General features: G+C 33.3%; 2 protein-coding genes across 4 annotated transcripts; both read right to left on the bottom strand.

Moving 5' to 3' along the window:
* Positions 1-2,322: 2,322 nt before the first annotated feature.
* LOC110611041 (tetraspanin-19) lies at positions 2,323-5,204 on the bottom strand. 3 transcript variants are annotated; one of them, XM_021751151.2, is made up of 5 exons: positions 4,987-5,204; positions 4,732-4,831; positions 4,203-4,283; positions 3,331-3,435; positions 2,323-2,758 (listed from the first exon to the last, which is right to left on the bottom strand). In XM_021751151.2, exons 1-5 carry the CDS (start codon positions 5,187-5,189, stop codon positions 2,603-2,605), a joined length of 645 nt encoding a protein of 214 aa, XP_021606843.1. In that variant the 5' UTR covers positions 5,190-5,204; the 3' UTR covers positions 2,323-2,602. The 3 variants fall into 3 exon arrangements, with proteins under 3 accessions (XP_021606843.1, XP_021606844.1, XP_021606842.1); XM_021751150.2 differs by having other exon boundaries at positions 2,328-2,715; XM_021751152.2 differs by lacking the exon at positions 3,331-3,435 and having other exon boundaries at positions 2,323-2,715.
* Positions 5,205-8,190: 2,986 nt separating this feature from the next.
* On the bottom strand, positions 8,191-18,046 carry LOC110612071. Its single transcript, XM_021752731.2, has 3 exons — positions 17,248-18,046; positions 16,352-16,432; positions 8,191-8,935 (listed from the first exon to the last, which is right to left on the bottom strand). Exons 1-3 carry the CDS (start codon positions 17,621-17,623, stop codon positions 8,514-8,516), a joined length of 879 nt encoding a protein of 292 aa, XP_021608423.1. The 5' UTR covers positions 17,624-18,046; the 3' UTR covers positions 8,191-8,513.
* Positions 18,047-23,247: the final 5,201 nt, after the last annotated feature.

The raw sequence follows: 23,247 nt of genomic DNA, 5'->3' as shown, positions 1-23,247 counted from the left end.
ACAACAATTTTCCTTCTATTGTACAAGCACTGGAACTCGAATTGAAAATACTTCCAGCTCATTCGAAATATGCATTTTTGAGGAGTAATAACACACTTCCGGTCATAATCTCCTCCAAGTTGAATTCTTTAGAAGTAAATAATTGATTTGGATGTTGAATGAATACAAAGGTGAAAGTAGATGAAGTTTAATATGCCACTAAATGTCTAACCTAGGACAGTAAAGGAAGGCGCTGCTTGGGAGGCAACCCAAGGTGATAGGCTTACCAAAGCCTGTATGTTGTCAAATGTTTTACTTTCTTTTCAAATTTTTTATTTCATCTATTGTCTTCAAAAGCGAAGCTGATTATATTTTTCTGGATAGGTCTAAACTTTACGGAGATCATACAAGGCTCTCATGGTTATTTGAGATTTACATGGTTAAATTATTTAGTTTACTTTATAATTGCTCCTTATAAGGTAATTTTCTTTGAGAATTTTAAATGCTTTTATTATTTTTACTATTTTATTTTTACCTCTTAGAATTACAACCTAACTCACCCTCCTATTTGCTTCTTTTTCCCTCTCATGCCAGCGACCTCTCCCCCTCTCTCTCCCTCTCAACTCCCCCCTCTTTTACAGACTAGCGATGGTAAAGAAAAAGTCAATTGCTGACTAGTCAGAGACTCCTCTGATCACCACGCCCACATCTAAGCAACGCCGACAAGACCCATCAGACCACACTCGTGGCGAGACCACGATAACGCTATTGCCACCAAAATAGACAGCTAAGAAGGAAAAAGTAATGCCGGCCATCGCATCGTGACCAGAAGCTATTGCACCAACAATGGTGCCTTCTCCGATTACAACAAGGCGAGCTACCTGTCCACAAGCAAAATATAAAGCTCTGATGCCCAACATGCAAGCTGAACCAGAAGAGGAATGGGAAGTAAAGCCAAAGGTTCTGGAGAAATTGAAGAAAAGGAAAAGCAACAAAGACTACCACTCTGATTTTGGAGTCTTTCACTGGGAGCAGCAGTAAGGATACAGCTTCAGACCATAGTGGCAAAGAAATAACGACCTCAGCATAGGATGCCGATGACAGTAGCAGTAGCGAGGAGGTATAACATGTGTCCATCCTATGTTGAGTTGTGCAGAGAGTTTTACACTACTTCTAAATTCTCATATGATATTCAAGATTTCAAATTAAATATACCCCTTGTTCGCTTTAGGTTAAGAGATAAATTGGTACATTGCTCTATTACCAATTTCAATCATCATTTAGGTGTCTATGATCATGAATATGTAAAAAAAAGATATGCATACTTGGATTATTTATGTGATTATCCAGCAGATTGGGATCCAAATATGGTTTATAAAGGGTTAATAGGGAATCCTATATTTGAATTTAAGGGTGGTAAGTCCAAAGCAAACGAAATTCAAAGTCCTGCCCTTAGATACATCCATAAGTTCCTCTATTATACTTTTTCTGATAAAAATAAAGATCCCACTAAACTAACTAAGTATAAATTATTCTTTCTTTGGTGTATGTTGCATAAACACCAAGTCAATTTTGGATTTTAGTTAGCCTCCCAATTCAAGACTATTTCTGACAACAGACGTGGCATTTATTTAGGTTTTGTAATTTTTATGTTGGTTGTTAGTATGGGTTTACTTGATGCACAGAATACTGATTTACACATTGTTGAGCACATTCTTCCTTTAGATATTCATGCACTTAATTCTATAGACTTACTTTGCCTCAAAGTGAGAAAAAAAATTGTGTTTTGTCCTTCAAATCCTATCATTCCTACTCGATCACGCTTATTTTAGATAGAAGAAAAACCAGGCCCATCTACCTCAGCTCTTGTAGAATCTGATGACAGTGCCCAACTAGCCGGTATTGAAGCCAAATTCTCGCATATTGATGCCAAACTGGATGTGATACTCTCCCATTTAGAATTGCCTATATCCTAACTACTAGCAGCCTGAAGATATAGTACCAATTTGCTTCTCAGGAAAGTTTTCTACACCCTCCATTTCATTTTTATTTATGCTTTGTGTCATTGAACTTCTCTCGTTGCTTGCATTTTGTTGCACGTTGAGAACAATATGAGGAGTAAGTGTGGGAGGGGGAGTATTGAAGTGTTATCATTTTCTTTTGTGATTTTTATGATGACTGTTGTACATATTCTTTTATTTTTATATTCTCCTAATTCAATAAAATATTTTTTCCCATCATAAAATAAAAGATTATTCAATGTTTCTTCTTAAGCCGGTCAAACATCTTATCTAAGTAACTGACAACGGTTATATGTACAATAATTATATATTGACCATTAATTAGTGTGGGACCTACATGAAGTCTATCATAATCAAATGGTTTTAATAAAATCTTTGAACATATAAGGGTCGTATGATCAAAATTTTCAATTACCAAATTCATTCTGAATATACACCACAGAGGAAGAAAGGGAGAGAGAATTTAATTGGTGTAATGTCTTGTTTGAAATGGCTCTCTTATTATATGAATATAAGACAGTAGAGATTCTTGTTCAATCTCTTATGATAAAATCTCACATCTTCTAAAGAGTTGTGTTGAGGCATCATCAGGTTCAGGGAAGTTAGGTACCAAAAAGGATTGAGTGAAGCCAGATACAACGTTTGACTGATTGCAACCTGTCCTTGGCTCCATTCCTGCTGCCCAAAATATCACTGAAAGAGCAACTGCATTCATCTGCAAAACGGTTACCACCAAACATAATTTTTTTCTTCTTTTCCTGAGTAGAAAAAAAAAAGTAAATAAAAAACATCTTTAAAATGTTCATTAAAATCAATTTAAACGATGCTTAAGGTATAATTTGACATGTTGGTTATAAATCTTCATATTAATTCTTGGAAGAATGAAAAGAATTAACTTTTAACCTCAATGTTGAACTAACACATATATTCTAAGTTAAAATCATCCGGTAATTCACAGTATCTAATACAAAAACATGAGTCATAACCAATAAAATTGCTCTATATTGAGAGCAATTTAGACTTTTCGCGACACTTAATAGTTAAAATTAACGAAAGGATTAATTAATATATTTTTTAAAACGTTAGGAATATTTTATTATATTTTTTAAAATTATTTATAATATAAGGATTAAATAATAAATTTATTAAATAATTATAACAAAAGGGTGATTCAGTGTGAGAAGCAAAAGGAAGTCTAGAATTTTTTTTTTTCTAGCAAAATCCTGCAAGCCATGACTCCTTCATGCATTGTTACTGACGAATTTAGGCAAACTACAACAGTTTGGTATATCTATGATTTTTCATCTTATAAAGTTCAAGATTAAATAACCTGTGCTGCTGAAATCAACAAAACGATCAGGCGACTAATCTTCAAATGGAATGTCAGAAAACTCTCTATCTTTTTATGGCACTCATCAATAATTGAAGCAATTTGCTGTTACAGAAGATAAAACAGAGAAGCAATGGTAAAAAATTGAGAGTACATTGAAAAGTAATTTCACAAAATAAGCAAAATACACTGACCACCTGGGAACCTTTACGTATAAAGATGGGTTCATAATAATAAAAATTTTCCATCCAGAGTAGTTGATTAGGGATGATCAAGCAGATTACTTGTGTAAAGGAAAACTTTTGATAATGATTTTTATTGCTAAAAGAATCTCAAATTACAATGGTTCAATTTTGAACCAAAATCGAAAAATCAAACAATCAAATTATATATTTTAAATTAATTTATAATCTAGCTCCGGAAATTTAGTAAAATCCATAATTTAATCTCCATTAGTTCAATAATAAATAATTTAATTTCTAAAATTTTATTTTATTAATAAAATAATCCTTTTGTATATCCATCGTTAAACTATAACAATTTAGTCTTTTAGATTTTAACTTTTTATAATAGTTTAATCATTTTAATTTTAATAATTTATAATAACTTAATTTTTATAATTTTATTATTTATAATAATTTAGTCAATTTAATTTTAATTGACTTCTTCGATTAATAATTATCTGTAGGTAAAATTAATCCAAGGAATATTTTGTTGATAAAATAAAAAACTCAAATACTAAGATGGGAGTAAATTATGAGTTTTGCAAAAAATTCAAGAATTGTACTGTAAGTTATCCTATATTTTAAACAACCAAACCAAATCAATTGGAGACAAATATCCATGCGTTGACCAATGTCAAGGAAGCATACCGCTACCACATCCATCTTGAAGAAAATTATGACAATAACAGCCACTTCAAGGAAAAGAAGGCAGCAGGCTATGAAAATATACTGGAAAATAAAACACTAGGTCAAGGAATATTTCACTTGGTGAATGATCAAATGATAAAACAAGAACGTATAAATTCCAAATAATATAGATTCCATTTACGCATTTCGTTTTATGTATTTAGTTGAGAAAATAAGTAAAAGCAAGTTCCTTTTTTAGCACACAAAAAAGAAAAAAATAAATTTTATCGTAAATTATAAGACGAGCTGACATGAGATAGTATTACTCTCTTCTCACTTATTTATTACTCTCGAGTCAAATTTTTATATAGTACTTTTAAAATTTAATAGAAAGCGCTTTGTCATACTTAATCAGTTTGCAATTCATTGAGTTTCAAATACCGAAAGATTTAGACTAAAAAATTATAGAATTTATAAAGTAGTATTTTGTTTTGCATTTTTTATAGCGGATAATTTTAGAGATATATGAAATAATATTAAGAAAGGATACAGCACAGATAGTGTAATTGCTGATAGAATTAAATGCAATGTAATAACATAGGGTGCTCAAGAAGACAACAATTCCCACCCCTAGACATGTATATATAAACCTGTAAAATAGAAGAAATAACATATTATGATATTAACATTTCAGACAAGAAAGAAAAAAAAAATCTTTAATTTCAAGTGAGGAGTATACGTATGGGTTAAAGACAGAATGATTAAAAAAAAGGGTGTGTTGAGTAAGAGTAGATGGAAAATTTACCAAGGAAAAGGCGGAGGTGAGGTGGGATGTAGCTGAGAAAAAAATTGATGCCACTTCTTGTCCAGCCAAAGAGAGTAGATGATTATTGCAATCCCAAAGAAGAGCATTATCAAGTTAACTAACTTGATTGAATAGTACAAGCAACATCTTGGACATTCTATTATCATAGCTAATTTTTCTTTAACCTCTATGTGTTGAGCCATGGAAGTCCATGTTACTTGTGCCTATAAAAATACGCTCCTTCCAAGCTTACCCTTCATTTGAAATGAAGTGCCAGTGTGCTTTACTGCCTTAGCATGGGGGCACAATAGGGATTTGCATGAGAGGTGGGTAGGGCTGTGTCACTGATAGAGAGAGAGAGAGAGACAGACAGACCAATTGCATGGCGTTGAATGACAGATGCTAAAGACATGGAGGTAACCCCCATAGCCTAAGACCACCTAACATTCAAAGCTCAAACTCAATTATTAATATGAATATACAACAATAATTTATAATATATATATATAATAAATAATAAAGTATATAAATATAATTAAAAAATTAATATAAATAATCAAATATATAAATATAATTAAAAAAATTAATATTAATTTTTCATAAATAAATAAATATTTATATATATATTAGTAATATCCATATTAATATTCCAAGAAAACTTATCTGAATTCACCTCAAATGAATTCAAGGCAGTAGATTTTTTATGAAAAAATCAGAAGTGCAATAAGATAGATGATAGTTCACCAGTATCTAGATCAAATTTTTAATAAGACTCTGTTGAATCTATCACGATCGTGGAAATGAATAATATACTCTTTATATAAGCTATAAACACCTTTCTTCCTTGAACTATGGGTAAGTTAGATCTATCCTAAATTTAATATATCATAGCCTTTCCATCCCATATTGAACTTTTATAAAAGGATGATGAATCTCACGTCGGCTGTCAAAATAGATAATAATGTGCTCATTATATGAGCCACTCTTGCTCCTGGAGTGAATTAGGTAGTAAAAATGGGGATTTTGATGATGAATTAAAGGTCAAAACAATTTAAGGAAGCAATAATCAAAAAAGAAATAAATCAATGTAAAAAAATTTTGGTTAAAGTGTAGAATCCATTTCAATTTGAAAATTAATCACTAAAACAAATATACTTTTATTCGTTCCAATAAATTAGTTATAATTATAGAAGACGGTCTATATAACCAATATTTCCTTAGATTTAAATTAATTAGAAAGCGTTCGCTAATTAACCCTAGCCAACAAATCGCCCAAAGAACGTCTTTAGGTTTTATTCATAAACTTCCTTAAAAATTAGAGAGACCTAATTTTAACTAACAAACCAAACTGCATGGTGAGTTAAGTTATATCTTGCAATTTCTTAGTGGGTTCACTAATTATTACTTGTTGTTAAATAACCTAAGCAATTACAGACTTCAAGCATTCAAATTAATAATATATTATTTTGAAATTATAAACAATGGATCCTATTAATCAAACGACAAAGCAATAATAATATGAAGAATTGAATTTGTTCATGTATAAACTGAAATTTCACCCTAACTTTAATTAGAAATAAAGAGTTTAGCCACTCCTAGTTTTAAAAGAAAATACAAAAGAGAAGATAGAAGTGAAGATGAAGGTTGATGCTGTAAAGAAGATGTTTCGGTTAGGGGTGTAAACGAACCGAGTCGAGCCGAGCTTTGAAGAGCTCAAGCTTGGTTCGTTAAAATTTTTTCGAGCTCGAGTCGAATTCGAGCTTTACTCATTTCGAACTCGAGCCGAGTATTAAGAAGCTCAAACTTGGCTTGTTTAGCAAACGAGCTTAGACGAGTCGAGTTTTTATCGAGCTGAGTCGAGCTTTTATCGAGCTTAATCTCGAATAGTTCACGAGTAGTTTAATTTATTTACATGTATAATGAGTTTTAGTTTAAAACTAATAAGTTTAAAACTAAAATAATTTTAGTTAAATAAGTATATCTACAAATTAGCACGTAAACTTATAAAGATAAGCTTTTAAATCTTAATGATCCAAATATATGCAAGTTTAAGAGTGTAACTAAACTATATAGAGCTGAATTTTAGGAAATTTAGATTTGGCTCATGAAAGTATATGCAGGGTTTGAGTTTATTTCTCTTATGATAGTAATTTCAGTTTACTTAACGAGACTGTTCACGAGCCTATTCGTGAGCCTGCTCATGAACTCAGAAATGAGCCAAGCTCATGAGCCTTAACGAGCCGAATACTATGGAGCTCAAGCTTGGCTCGTTTACCAAACGAGCCTAAAAATTAAGCTCGAGTTTGGCTCGTTTAGAAATCGAGTCGAGCTCGGTCGAGTTTTTATCGAATCGAATCTCGAATAGCTCACGAACGATTTGGTTCATTTACACCCCTAGTTTCGGTTGTCCTCAATGATGAGCTTATATAGGTGCTTAACCCTAATAAAATCCTTTTGGAAATATAAATTCTTCTTTACTTTAAATTAGAAATCATTTCTTTAATATGTTTTTTTATGGATAGAACTCTTTGATTTAAAAAGGATATGATGCCGCACTTAAAGAGGAGAAATTGCGAAATCTAACTTTTAATGAGGAGAGATGATATTTTAATTTTCAAATCTGAATTTTTTTCGCTCACTGTCAAGTTCTATGCAGACCGTTGATTTGTCCAGTTATTTGGACAAATCGTAGGTCAAATCGAGAATGGTTAACTCAGCTTGCGGGTCTGGCTCATTCATTGCTTCTGTGTAGAATGATCATCCGATAGATTTTCCTAAATCGCTAATCAAGATAATTTCAGCGCTTTTAAACCGCTTATCAAAAATTTTCTGTGATGCTAAAAAAATATGAAAAATATGTTAAAATTACATTTGATCGATAGTGATAAATTTTATTATACAGTAATAATTATAAATATTTTATAGTAAATATATTATTTAATATAAAATAACAGTATATACAAAATAATTAAAAATAATATATCTATTATAAAATTTATCCACAACAAAATTTATCTACGATTGAAACTGTCGATTGTATATATTGTTGCAATATGTCGATTGTATATTGTAATGGGAGTCATCGATTAAAAAATTTAGATATTCAATTTCAATCACAGACACGAACCAGCCAAATAATGTACACAAAATGTCTGTCTACTTTCCATTTTTAACCACAAAATTGTTGGAAAGCCTTCACACTTAGAAGTCAAATTCTCAATCTTTCTTTGTTAGACATTTATGAAAATTTCAAACAGGATTTGTTAGGAGCACAGCGTACTGACGATTATCATTCACCCATAATGCTTCCTTTCCAGAGACTTTGGGTTACAACATTAAAAGATATTCTTGTGAGAAGATTATTTACACCGTATGATGATTTACCTAGAGGGAGAAGCATTACAGTCATTCCATCTCATATAGTATCAGTAAAAGCAGTTCCAAAATTGACATCCATTCACTGTAGATGCTTGCCCCTCCGTGGGATCCGACTACCTACCAGTATCAGAGTTACTTCATCTAAACAATCATACCTTCTGCCTGTTAGTAGTAGTAGTTCGGTTTACATGCGGTGGTTCCAAGTAATTGTCTGGTTCATCTTCATCATCAGAAGATAGAAGGGATGATCCCATCCATGCCTTAAAGCCTTCACTGACGCGCCTTTCAACCTCTGGTGTGACTTCCAAAGTGTTTGCTTCCAACATTTCCAGACCAAGATTTTGACCGCTAAAATCACTTTCATCAAGAATTACAGATGCTTTCCTTCTCAAACAGAAGGCAGTTCCGGCGTATAAAATGACCAGCCCCCATGTCGCAATCTCATAGCACCAGAATAAAGGTAAGGAACAACTACTCCCTAGTGTCAGGAGGCTTGCACCAAGAAACAGAGCAAGAAGACCAAAGACGACAGCGAAGACAATATTCAAAATTGACAGACAACGTGCTCCGCCTATATAATCACAAAAACAAAGAAGATATTTAGATGAGGATGACTTAACTAGCTTAGCAACCGTTTAGCATACAATAGAGCACCATCACGATTGCAATGCAAAGCAAGATAATTTTTTAAAAAAAAAAAAAGAGTCTAATTCCTAAGTTTCCAGTAAAAACAAAGAATTAATGCACAACAAAAAGACGGGATATAAGGCCATGCACCAGGATTAGCTAACAAGCAAGTTGCAGAGCTAATATTGCATGATCAAAAGATATTGAAGCAGACTAAATGCGAAAATGTGTAATATATTCGAACTAATTTCATTTTCTTTTTGTGTAGAAGAAAATTTTAAACACCACGCTACATTGCCATTCAAACCATTTCATTAGATCTGATCAATACATACAATGGTAACAAAATAAATTTTACTTTAAAATCACTCATCTAACTTCATTATCTATTTATTTATTTAAGAAAAAAAAACTCCATTATCTACTTATCCTTCTTCTATCATATTATTCACTTTCCTATCAAGAATCCAAAGTTGATATACGTAAGAGTTTGCTAAAGACAACCTCCACTTTATCACCTCAGCAGTCAGCAGCAATCTATCAACTAATAGTTCTCAACTCTTTCTCTAACTTCACCAAGATTTCTGATTGCATTGATCAGTTTAAATGCTATTTAGTTGTGTTTGGTTTATATTAGATATTTACACGGTTAAGCTTCAGGGAAGTGAAATTGCCTACATCTCCTCACCAGGTACCACATAAATTTGGCAAAAATGAATACATCTCCTCATCAGGTACCGCATAAATTTGGCAAAAATGAAAAGGAAAGGAAGAAAGGGAAAAAAAAAAAAAAAAAAAAAGAAGAAATTCTTGTGAAAACGATTTTGTTATAAAAGGTTTTTATTACATGACAGTCTTGCAACTCCCGTTGAAACAGAGAAATAGGGAGAGAAAGAGAGAGTAGAATGGGCTGAGAAAAGAAATAGAAAGGGGAGAAGTAATAGAGAGAATTAGAGAAGGGAAAGAGAAGAAGAGAAAGAGTTTACCTTTGATTGCTAATGGTCGTGGATATCTTTATTTTTACAAGTAAGTTCCTATGTATACTACTTTGGGTGCCACAATTACTTTCTACAGTTACTTTATTTTTACAATAAGTTCCTATGTATACTACTTTGGGTGCCACAATTACTTTCTATAGTTACAATCGAATGCAAAGACTAATCCAATACTTCTTTATTCCTTACTCATAACATCCTCGACCCCTTGAAACAAGAATGAAGAAAATGCAGAAAATTGAAATGAATTTCTATTCCTTCTTTCCCCAGACTCGGAAGGATGTAAAAATCCCACATTGCAGCTTTTGCTAGTCAGTTAATCCCCTGAATTTAGAACCCCAAATGTTAACTTCCAGCATGTGCTTCAACTGAAATGTTCCAGAAAGTTGGGCTAAAGTTGGCAATGATTTTATGGACTCTTTGTTGATGAGGAATTTTTTTTTTCCTTTTTCTTCTTCAGCTGAAATGACCCATAAAGCTTAGCTGAAGATGCTAGACTTTCTTCCTATTCCTTCTCCAAATTTCCCATGCTTGTTCCTTCAAGATCACAATAGAATTTGATGTCATATCCTTCTTCCTTTCTCTTCTTGCTATTTCCCATTTATCTTCCATAAGAATTCCAGGATGACAACTGTTGTACTCACTGTCTTGGCTCCAAAAATATTGCCACATATTTCCAACACCCACACCTCTTGTAACACCTTTATCTTTCTTTTCTCCAAGAGCATTTCCAAGAATTTCAATAGCAAAAAACTCAGTTTTGGACTAAATTGTGCAAACATTTCAGATTCCACTAATATTGTCCTTATTTCAAACTCTAGTTGCCCCATCATCACCATCTTCATCGTTCTTCTCCTCATTGATCTCACTTACATTAGACATGTCAACAAAAAGCTCCTGCTCCACCTCAATGGTTTTGTCTTTCTTAGAAGTTTCACATGAGACATCTTGTTCTTCACTAAGCTTTTCAAAAATTTGATTTTCATTGATCAAGACTGCAATCTTTTCCTTTCTCACTTGAATTGCTTGCTCAAACCTTCCATTTTCTGATCTAAATTTTCTACTTTTTGAATCACTTTTTTGAATTTTTGTTCCAACTACTCCTGTTCTTTTAATCTTCTATCTAGAATTACTTGACCTTCATTAAGAAAAATTTGTGCCAAATATTGCACTTCCATGATTCAAGAATTTCAAGAAATCAAAGAAAATTAAGAAAGAGTAATCTGATTTTCAGGAAGCAAAATGGTAATTCAAGGGAGAAATTTTCTGGAAAAATCAATAAAGTAAGAAGAAGAATTCCAAAAAAGGGAGAACACGAAAAGAATGTGAATAAAGGAACGAAAATTTCAAGAATTCTAAGAAACAAGTTCTTGAAATGTTGGAAGTGAGGAATTAAAGAAAGAAAAGATAATAAACCAGAAAATAATAGAACAAGAAGAATTTGGTTCAAGAATTTAAGAAAGGGGTTCTAGAGGAAAGAAAGAAGTGCAAAAACAAGATTTTGCCAAGAAAAAGAAGAAACGGAGCAAGAACAGAAGGAAGGAAATGGAAGAAATTTCTGCAAATGCAAGGAAGGAAATTCTGGAAAAGAAAGAAGGAAAGAATAGAGAAAGAAGGAGAAGAATTCTCAGGGATAGAAGAAGAAGGATTCTGTCAAGAAGAACGGGAAAGAAAGAAATTTTCGGAAGAAGAAAGAAGAATTAGAGGGAAGAAAGCAGAATAGAAGAAGAAGAAGACAGACAGCAGGAGAAACCTGTAACTTGGGAGGACTGCTTCTGATCTGCGCCTGATTGCAACTACCCGAAATTCATTTGAAAGCAATGCCCATCCTCGCAAAGCTCTGATACCATTTATTACATGACAGAGAAATAGGGAGAGAGAGAGAGAGAGAGAGAGAGAGAGAGAGTAGAATGGGCTGAGAAAAGAAATAGACAGGGGAGAAGTAATAGAAAGAATTAGTGAAGAGGAAAGAGAAGTAAAAACGAAAGAGTTTATCTTTGATTACTAATGATCTTGGATATCTTTATCTTTACAAGTAAGTTTCTATTTATACTACTTTGGGTGCCACAACTACTTTCTTCAGTTATAACTGAATGCAAGGACTAATCCAGTACTTCACTCATAACAGTTCCATGAATATCTATTATGTATTGCTAGACTACACTATCGGATAAACTATGATGAGGCAAAAGAAACTCCATTAAACCCTCTCTCCCAAAGGATCAATAACCAAATATCATGAACTTTGGTAGGAGTGAAGAGCATATCAATAGCTATGAGCCTCAAGAGACTGCTTGGTTAAAAGAAACACCAGGCAGAACATAAGAAACAAGAGAAAGGATTCACTGATCCTAACAGAGACTAGTTCATTGCTTGCATCTTAGAAGTCATAATCTGTAAAATGAGAAACCAAAGGCCCCTGACACAACCACTATTAAGGTGCACTCTAGAAGTGGCAGCAAGAATGGAGTAACAGACTATGGTTACTGAGCAGCAGGAATTCATGAAGATAACAGTCAAGAGAAAAGAATGGGCATGAGGACACGTGTTAAGGGAATATAATAAGAAGAACAACTGTAGTTCAGAGGTTATATTCTGGAATAGAAGGGAAAAGAAGTGGGCTATCCTGTGAACAGAAAGAACAAAGGAGAAGAAGAAAGAGGAAGGAGAAGCAGATATGAAGAACAAAGAGGAACAAGAAGTGGGAGAGGAAGAACTTGAACTTACCTGTGTGTGCGCCAAACTGCTTGAGGTTGAAGAAGTCATTCGCTTTTCTTCTCTTCTTCACCAACGCCTTCTCCTCCTCATCTCTTTCTTTCTTCTTTTGAATTCTTCTCTAATTTCTCTCTTCTATGCTGCATGATGCCTAATTTATCTTTGGTTGCACACACTAGGAGATGTTAAATCCTCATGCATGTTTTCTTTCATGCTTTTCTTTAATATTAAGAATTAAGCACAGTTTTTTCATTTAATGTGATTATAACAAAAAATTTCTTGTTAGTGCCATTAAATTATCAAATGAAATGCATACTATTATACAATTACAAAAGTAGAGTAAATTTATAAAATTTCTTGCTGCCATTAAATTAATTATTATAATATATATTTATAGATATTAAAGATAAATCACAATTAAATAAATATAATTTTAATAAAAAATTGTATCATATCATCAAAAGTTAAAATTATATGTAATCTTAAATAATTATCTTGTATTTCTAAATTTTAATAAATTACTCATATTTATTTATTTAAGATTTTTTTGTGTTGCTTCGCTTAGGTGCACACTGTGCACCTTACACGCTCCAGGATCCTCGATACCTTAATGCGCTTTGAGCCTATAATAACTATGGTTATAATGTCAACAACAAACTAATTGCATTGGTTAATGGTGACTTTAGAGACGTGTTTGACAAATCTAAGACCTTGCCTCCATATAAGGCAAGCAAACCATCTCATTCCTTAAAAACTCAAATGGGTCCATTAAGTGTGAAAATTGTCGTTATGCCCATATTAAAAAGATGAGATAGAGAGGGCTTGGTATTAGAATGCTTGCACATTAGGCCATGTTGTAACCCCTTATCAAGTCCAATGTTACTTTGGAAGAAATATGGCAATTGGAGGTTTAGAATTGAGTAGTGCCAAGTGCCAACCAAACAAGGCCATGGTATCATATAAAATATCATGTTCCCACTTCCCATTATACAACAAAAGCTTGATGAACTTCTAGGAAGGTTACTTTCCTAAACTGGATTTGCATGCAAATTATCAACAAGTTTGGATAGCAGGGTCAGAAATCCCAAAAACAGCCTTGACAACAAATTCTCAACATTGAGTTTGAGGCTATGTGATAGACCCAAATATTCATGAATCCTAGGATGACGACACATGTACCTCCAGGCTCGATTCCAATTCCCCAGCCAGTTTGAACCCTGGGAACAACCCAGATCATCTTAGCCAGATACCCCATACTCTTAGTCCAAAATGGGACTCTTCCCTAGTCTGCCAAGACCTAACCTACTTACAAAACAGTTGAATAGATGTGGGACTCGATCAATTATGAGATGACACTCTTCAAACGCCTTTGACGAATAAACGGTGGAGCATTTAATGCTCCACTTTCCTCAAACCTGCAGCAATATGAATTATTATCACTTTACTCATAGGAGATTGAAAATCATCATTCTCCCTATTCAATGAATAATCATACCAATCACCTTAGCGTGCAAAGCATTTAGTGCTCCATTTGCCTCAAATTTGCCTGCAGTAAGAATTATCATCACTTTACTCTTAGGAGATTGAGAATCACAATTCTCCCTACTTGATGAATAACCATACCAATCATCTTAACTCTAAAGAGTTGAAAGTCAGCTTTCCATCAAATTAACCAGCAAAATGGCTAAGTTCATTGGATAAAGGGCATATTTTAAGTGTATATACTCTTGCATTACATATAGAATAGGACTGTTAAACATTTCTTATGACTCTTGAGCATTCTCTCCTCATTTATTGCTCTCTTTACTTTCCTTATCACCCATACTAACATCAGCATCAAAGTGCCAACACGAACAACCCCTGTTGGCTTTTTAACCCTATTCTCCCTTATAGATCCCCACACCACCTCTCCTACCAGTCTAACAATCGTCTAGTCAACCAAACATACTAGGGCCTCTTCTCCAGTTTTAGCTATGCCAAATTTTATTCCAACAATTTGCATTCCACGTGATGCTTCTAGTAATGAGTTTGGAGAAATCTTAATGCAAAATGATATCGCTATTAGAGAAAAACTTCATCCAAGCAATCGAAGGTGTTTAACCATTGTATTGAACATTACATCTATAGTTTTTCTTCAGAGCAGCCAGAATCTTGGTCCAAATGGTTGTGACTTGTGGCAGGCGAAATACTAGTATAACACAAGGTTTCAAATTGCAGCAAAGAAAACTCAATGTCAAATTGTCCAAAAGTTTCCCTTCGACTACATTATATATTTTGTTCTTGGAGACACAAGTGATCAATTGCTCAAAATCTATATACTTGGTCGAAAAGAAATTTTCATGAAAACCACCAACAAGCTTATCAACAAATGCAGAATTATGCCAATTCCCATTGTCAAGGTGTAAACTTTTGTTGGGAATAAGGTTTTCCTTAAACTCTGGCCTTATTGCTATTAGCTAGCAATCTAAAAACATGTTAATGCAAAAATGGCAATCATCCAGTTCGAGCAGACTTGCCAACAAACTTGGGAACTTGCTAAGTTCCTTTTGTTGAGTGTTGACCCAACTCTCATTTGTCAATCACAAGTCATTCAGCTCTACAAAGAGCAAATTTCACATGTCTTGAATCAATGGGAAGGTCAAATCAAGATGGAGCAACCTGGACAGATAAATCTGATTTTATTGGTCAGTTTCCACAATTCAGCTACGGCGACAAGGCCAGTTTCTTAGAGGGAAGCAATGATAGGAATGAGCAATCAAACACAAATGGCACAAGCATTTTTAGGTGTATTCTAGAAGGGGAAAAAGAATGACAGCAAGGAGGGTGGATAGCAACAGAATATGATTACTGAGCAGCAGTAATTCATGAAGATGACATTTAAAGAATGGGCACGAGGACAAATGTTAAGGGAAGAGAGTAGGAAGAGCAGCTGGGGTTGAGAGGTGATATTCTGGAATTGAAGGGAAGAGAAGGGTAATAATCCTGGGAAAAGAGAGTAGTTTTCAGTTGCCGTCTTTGATGCATTGTTTGGTTACTGTTATTCCTTTGATATTTCTTCGTCTTGTTTATTGTTGAGGAAACACTCTTTTATTATACATGGGACAATGTAATCACAAATTTTCCTGATCATACTTTGCTGCTTGTCCACTTGACAACTCTTTGGTGCCTGACTTTCGACCCCATATTAAAGAGCACAGGAAAGCCACTAAGAAAAGCAGAAATTCCAGCAGAACACAAAAAAACAGCTACTAATAATGCAAATAATACAAAAAAGACAATGGTATTCCCTTTGGGTATATCCCAGCAAATTTTGCTACCTTTACTTCTTGTTTCTCTCAAACTTCATGTTCTATTTTAAGCTAGGGCACCATGTGGCTGTGATGCATTTAAAAAATTAAGTATTTACCACCATACTGAGATAAACACATGTCTTACAGACTTTCACAATAAAAAGCAAAAGCAACAACAACAGTTCCAACAGCAAGAAAATAACAATTAGATGCCTCCCTTCTTTCTTTTCATTTAGTAACTAATAATGCAAACACTTAATTTCCCAAACTCAACCATATAAAAGTAATGTTTTGGCATGCCAAGCCTATGTCGCAGCTAGTAAACAATGACAGCACTGAGTCAAGATAATTAGAACATACCCCTTCTTGAAGCACAATAATTATTTTCAACCACCTTTAAGCATCCATGTCTTGCTGGAGCAGAGTATGCAACAATTATACCTGCATCAGGTATAGAACCATGAGGTACTGAATAGTAGACAACACCAAACCAACTAACAGCAAACTTAGGCTCACAATACTTCAACCCCAAATGCCACGAAATGGGCATTCACAGACAGATTCAAACTAAAGTACCCTCCACTTACAGAACATGAGCGTTCAAATTACTGGGATGACCTAACAGCAATTTTTCAATTGATACTGACACTCCCTCCCTTTCTTCCTTCAACAAAAAGAAATGCATTTATACTTTGCTCTTCAGTTTTTTGGCAATAACTCCAAGCTGAGCCGTTATTAAATTATTGAAACCATAGCCCATAAAAACATATAAAAGATTGAGATCTAAAACAGGCAAGAGGGTTCCCCTTTTGCAACTATTGCTTGGGTCACCAACACGTCTTCATTTTTTAAAAGAAATACCTTGATATCATATAAGGCAACAACAGGAACTATAATTTTCTATCTAACACTTAATACATTTTTTAAAACAACATGTGAGTGCCACGACAAATGAAAAGGTTGTCTAGAATAAGCCATTTCTGTATTCAATATACCAATTTGCAAAACAAGTTACCAGCATCAAGGATAACGAATGTAATTGGTAATCGTTAATTTATCAATAATGGGGAGGTAACAGAAGCAAAACCCTTAAGAACATTTATCACTTTCTAATTTAGATTATCTTCAAGTTCAAGAAGGTAAACAAAAGCTAATCACAAAACCCAAATTTCTACTATTCTCATTCTATCAGCTTCATGGACAACTTCTAACAGAATATCATTGAGCAAAGAAAACCTTTAAAAAAAAATACATACCAGCTGCAAGATAGGCAACCGATACCAAGAAAATAATCATGGAGGGAACAAACACAACCATCCAGTAATAATCGACAGTCTCCTGATCTGTAAGATAAAACGCGCCCGGAAACAGATCAGGATCACCACCCTTGGCATTCATGGGGAGAGGCTGAAGTCTCCGGTCACTGCAAAAAGGCCTCTTCCCAGTGTCACCAGGAAACACAATCTTCAAGCTCACAACTGTGCATGTGAAAATGACCAGGCAAATGACTGCCAGAGTGACCATTAAAACTGGCCTTTGAAGCTTGACCCATGCTTTGTCTTCCTCGCGAAGGCTCTCATACTCGTGCTTAGGCATGAAAGCTTGACGCAACGCGTCACCCAGAATCGCCATTGGATCTAGAAAGAGATAAAACTTTTAAGAGAATTCCAAGGTGAATGAAAACAAAAATCACGTGAAGGTATTCCGTTTATTTATAATTTTGGGTAAAATCCAGCAAGGGTTTTTCTTGTAGTGTTGTGCCCCAATATACGACACAGAAAATTGGTCGCTTCGAGAATCGAAATGTGCTTCACGCTCTAATCTGAAGAAACCCTAGGCTCGCTAATCCTTGTTGAACCGGAAATGACTCCAAATGCGAAGCCTGTGGTTTTGGGAATTGAGAAATTTGGAGGAACTGATGGATTTCTCTTGGAATGAGACGATCTAAGGAGGGAAGCTCAAGCAGGCACAAGAGCGAGAGAGACAGAAACAGAGAGGGATAGAGGAGTTTTAGGTGTTGGGGTTGGGCCGTTGCTTTCATTTTTGGTGCACTGCGCTGCAAGCTCATGTTGCGGTGAGTCACAAGTCATATCATGGGCTTTTTTCCTAGAGAGTATTCTTTTGGAAACAAGTTCTCCCTACGGTTTGCGATGATTCATTTCGTTAAAAATAAAAAATTCAAATAATCTTTTAAAAAAATTATATATGATTTTATTTTATTTAAAAATTATAAATTAAAAAATTCATTTTAAATAAGAAATTAATAAAGATAAATTAAATTAAATTAAATTTTTGTACATTCTATAAAGTAATTCTTGCAAGAAAATTATTTATTTAAAATATATTTTAATGTAATAAAATTTAATTGAATTTTTCTATTTCAAACAGCTTAATTACTAAATTCAAATTACTTTATATACTTCATCATCCTTATTATTATTTTTAAAATTAAATATAAATATTTATTTTTATAAATAATAATTATTTTTATCATATTGAAAATATTTTAAAAAAAACTATTATTTATTATTTAAATTTTAAATTTACATAATTTTTACCATTAAAAAAATATAAATTAAAAGGGACTCTTTTTTTAAAACTAACATAATAATATAATTAATTTCTTAATATCAATTACAAATATATTAAATATTAATTTTCAATATTAAATTAATTTCTTTTAAAAAATAATCAGTTATTAATTAAAAAATGCAAGTAAATTTGAAGTTAAAATAAAAAATAAAGAATAAAAAACTTTTTAAAAAAAGGTTTTTTAAGGCTAATTAAATAATTTTAATATAAATAATTTTAAGTAAATTCATTTCTAGTAAAATCTTGAGAATTTTTCATTTCTCATAAAATCTAAATAACTTTGACAATATTTGATTTTAATTTAAAATCAATTTTATCAAGTATTAAATTTTTTATATTATTAATTTTTTAATACAAAGTTCAGAAAAAAATATTTTTTAAAATTCTTTTAAAATTAATAATTCTAAATAAAAAATAAAATTTGCAATTCAAAATAAAGGAAGAAAATATGAAATTGAATCGCTCATGATTTTAAATCGCAATTTGATTATATAAAAGAGTCAAATTATGATTTATGGTCAATACTTTGTCTGTCGTTACTACAAGTCACAACCAAGTCTTAAATGGTCATAACTACGTATATTACATTAGAAAAATAAAATATATATATATATATATATATATATATTATTATTAACTCAAATAAAAATTTTATAGTTTTCTTATTATTTTAATTCTTTATAATTTTTGGATAAAAATAATGTAAAAATTTTAAATAAATATATTGACCAAAGTTAATTATAGTAAAGAAACAAGTTGTAGCCGTGATTATAACATTTTTTTTAGGGACTATAAATTATAAGTGAGCACCGTTAATATAAATTTGGTCTTTTTATAGAATTTATTTTTCAATCATTATTGATCGAGAAATTTTTAAAATCATATCCTTTTACGTAAAAATTCTTATATCATATCACTTCGAGCATTTCTGATCATATCACTTCGAGTGCATTTCCGAATCATCAAAAGAATTGATGATACTTATTAATCTACTTAAATGCAATTATGTATGTATAAAAAAAAGTCTACAAGAATTTTACAATGTAAACTTTTTATAAAAATATATTTACATTGAATAATAAAAAAAATTAATCTGTCTAAGATAGAGCTCGAGAAGTAAGTAAATAAAGGCTCGTAATAAAATTTAATATCTTATTTATGATAGTCCATTTTTATTAAAATAAATTAAAAAGTTAAATTAGTTTAAAAATTAAAATAAAAAATTTCATATTTAGTCATGCAACTGCGTAAAATGGGTAATGGGCACAATGGTCCACTAGTTCTTTTAAGATTTAAAAGGATTTTTTTTTCTCTCTCTATTTAGAAAAGATATTAAATACTTTAGTTTTGCTCCTTTCAGCACCGTACTTATGTAGAATATGGGCTTTTGAACTCTGCCTTCTTACCGTATCAACATTGTATTGACCGCCTGGTCGGAGGTTATTAGGTATATGTATAGGTCTTCTCCTTGCACTGGTTAGCTAAGAATTTTCGAGAATCCCAAGGTTGTATTTTAATTCTTCAAAGGCCTTCTGGCATTCCTTTGTCCACTCAAAGTCAAGTGGCTTTCTCAATTTTTTATTGAAGAAAGGCAAACATTTTTTTGTCAACCTCGGCATGAATCTATTCAAGGCTATGACTCTCCTTGTTAATCTCTTAATTCCCTGATACAAGTCGATTGAGGCATGTCGAGAATAGCTCAGACCTTCTCAGGATTTGGCCTTATACCTCAAGCGCTGAGCATATAACCCAGAAACTTTTCTTCCCTAATGAAGAATGCACACTCAAAGTGATTGAGCTTTATTTGGTATTTATCCAAGACTGCAAAAATTCCTTTTAGATCTTCCATATGTCCCTCAAATGACCTTTTTTTTATTATTATGTCGTCTACATATACTTCTACATTTTAACTTATCTGTTCTTTAAAAATTTTATTCATTAGCCTCTTATAAATCGCCCCAGTGTTCTTTAGCCTAAAAGGCATCGCCTTGTAACAGTATGTGCCATCTTCAGTTATAAATGAAGTTTTCTCCTCATCAGCTTTATCCATTGGAATTTAATGATAACCTAACATAGCATCCAGAGAAGACAATTACTCAAATTCGGTTGTAGCATAGACCAATTTATTAATATCAGAGAGGGGATAGCAATCTTTTGGGCAGGATAGGTTAATGTCGGTAAAGTCTATACACATACGTTATTTACCGTTAGACTTTTTTACAAAGACTAGGTTCACTAGCCATTCAAGATATGCTACTTCTCTAACAAACCTAGCCTCTACTAGCTTTTCTACTTCTGACCTTATTACTTCTCTTTTTTCTACCCCAAACATCCTCTTCTTCTACTTGACCGGCTTGGCATAAGGGTATACGTTTAGCTTATGGGAGATGACTTGAGGGTCAATGCTCGACATGTCTGATAGTTTCCAAGCAAAGTTGTTTGCATGTTCTCAGACTAGGGCTTTGACCGCCTCCTTCTGCTCGAAATCCATATTAGCATTCATGTTGAATGTTTTTTCAGGATGTTCTTTGCCTAGTGTGAAGCTTTCAAGCTCTTCAATGGGTTGAGTCCTCTGTTCTTTTTCTTCATCCCTTACTTCCATTACTTCTCGGTGTACCTCATCTTCTTCTTTATTGGCCATTATCACCAAGTACACAACCTATGACTCATCTTGTCTTCCTCTCACTATGGCTATCTCTCCTTCAATTGGAAATTTCATGCATAAATACTGAATACTGGTGGCCACTTCGAAATCGTATAGGACAGGTCGGTCGAGGAGCTTGACCATTAAGAACTGGGCACATTGAGTCCGAGCGGTTGAAGGTGCATCGAGAGTCAACAGCAGTTTGATTTTCCCTTCCACTTGTAATGGCATTACGCTTATCCCATTCGGTGGAGCTTGGTCTATTATTAGGTCTTCTTCATATATTTTCATGCCCTGAAATACTCAGTAGGGGAGGAGGTTTACCTTGCTCCCATTATCCACCAGGATTTTCTACACCTTGTAGTTATAGATGATGGCCTCTACTACCAACGTGTCATCATATGGCATTTCTAACCCCTCTCCATTAGTGGTTGAGAAGCTAAATGTGCCCAAAATGTGTTCAACCGCTTGCATGACTTCTATCTCTTTCTGTTTTCCATCCCTTTTTGTCTTTTGATTTATCCTAAGCGGTTGCGTGACTTTTTCCCTTACTATCATATTGATGGTTCCATTTGACCCATCGTTCACAGGTCATGCAACTCTTTCTTTAGTCGAATCTTTTCTCTCTTCTGGGCTGTTGCTAGGACCACCTTCTTTCTCAATGAAATTCTTCAGGCAGCCTCCCTTTATTAACTTCTCTATTTCATTCCTCAACCGGTAGTAATAGTTGGTGTCATGGCCATACGTGCGGTGGAACTGTGACTCGCGGTTGTCAAAGCCGGTCAAAAATAACATTTCTGGTTATCAACAATCTTACAACTGTAGATAGTGGTGAAAGGATCGAATCCACAGGGAATTGAAAACTTACCTATCTTCCTTATTAAGACCAAGAGAATTAACTGAAAGCAAGAAACTGAAAGCAAATAAAAATAAATTGCAATAAAAGTAAAAAGGGGGGTTTTGAGATTGATTTAATTGAACTAATAAAGAAAGCAATAAAAGAAGCGAATAGTAAAAATAAAGAGAAATCAATTATGAGAAAGCTCTAGTTGAAGAATTGAATCCACTTCAGTTGTTGGGATTGATCATTGAAACTTATGTTCTTTTGATTGATTCAATAGATTAGTTATGGAGATGGAAAAAAGTTTCTCACCACCATGTCTCTCCTTAATCATAAACCAATTAGGGAACGTCCTCTAATTAATCACTAATCAACAAGTTGCCAAGGAACGTCCTTGGGCCTTAGGCATCAAAACAACTGTCAATTGCATTAAGAAATAGAGAGATCTAATCCTAGCTACCCAAACGTATGGTGATAACGCTAGATCATGCAACTTCCTTAGTTTTTACACCAAGTGTTCCTGTGTTTGAACAATCCAAGCAATTACGGACTCAAAATTATTCAAACTAACAATATATTACCTTGCAATCAAGAATCAAGTGGCCACATTGATCATCATAATAAAGCAATAATGGAATCAAGCATGAAATTGCATAAATATTGAATAAACCAAAGATAACAATGTATGTTCAGATCTCACAATCCATAAAACAACCAAAGTTTCAACCAATCTTCAACTAGAATAAAAGGTTTCAGCCACTCATGGCTGAACCAAAACAGAAAATAAAAGAAAAGAAGAAGAGAAGAAGAAAAGATGAAGAATGGCGATGGAGAGCCTTGGAGCTTGGGCGGCCGAATGGGAGAGAAGGAGAGAAGAGTTGTGGCCGGCGCTTGAAGAGGTCTTTATATAGGATCTAAGGCTGCCCTAGGTCTTGCTTGCTGCCCAAGTTGAAGTCTTGGTTGCCCATATACTGCCCATGCCGCCCAACCTTCCACATTAATGAGGTGGAGCCTCTCTTTTGAATTTTGAATTTTGAATGTGCAAGACTTGAGGTGGCATGTGTGTCTTTTTTGGCTTCTTTGACAAACTGAATTTGAATTTCAAAATCTGAATGTGCATCTTGAAGATTTGGCTTCTTTAATAAGGAAAGAATTCTTGAAGATCTTGAATTTCAAACT

The sequence above is a fragment of the Manihot esculenta genome, chromosome 3 (genome assembly GCF_001659605.2).
Source record: "Manihot esculenta cultivar AM560-2 chromosome 3, M.esculenta_v8, whole genome shotgun sequence".
NCBI classification, from domain to species: domain Eukaryota; kingdom Viridiplantae; phylum Streptophyta; class Magnoliopsida; order Malpighiales; family Euphorbiaceae; genus Manihot; species Manihot esculenta.
Note: the sequence above shows the minus strand (reverse complement) of the source record. Positions and strands in the feature narration are given on the sequence as shown.

Bases quoted from the DNA above. Each gene is read 5' to 3' on its own strand.
- LOC110611041 (XM_021751150.2), bottom strand. From the start codon at position 5,189: ATGGCTCAACACATAGAGGTTAAAGAAAAATTAGCTATGATAATAGAA. The intron at 3,436-4,202 runs GTATGCTTCCTT...CTTCTGTAACAG, and splicing joins TCAAGATGGATGTGGTAGCG to CAAATTGCTTCAATTATTGA. The intron at 2,716-3,330 runs GTTATTTAATCT...ACCGTTTTGCAG, and splicing joins TGTTGATTTCAGCAGCACAG to ATGAATGCAGTTGCTCTTTC.
- LOC110612071 (XM_021752731.2), bottom strand. From the start codon at position 17,623: ATGGCGATTCTGGGTGACGCGTTGCGTCAAGCTTTCATGCCTAAGCAC. The intron at 16,433-17,247 runs GTATGTATTTTT...TACCTGATGCAG, and splicing joins GGTTGCCTATCTTGCAGCTG to GTATAATTGTTGCATACTCT. The intron at 8,936-16,351 runs GTATGTTCTAAT...GTGATTATATAG, and splicing joins TTATTGTGCTTCAAGAAGGG to GCGGAGCACGTTGTCTGTCA.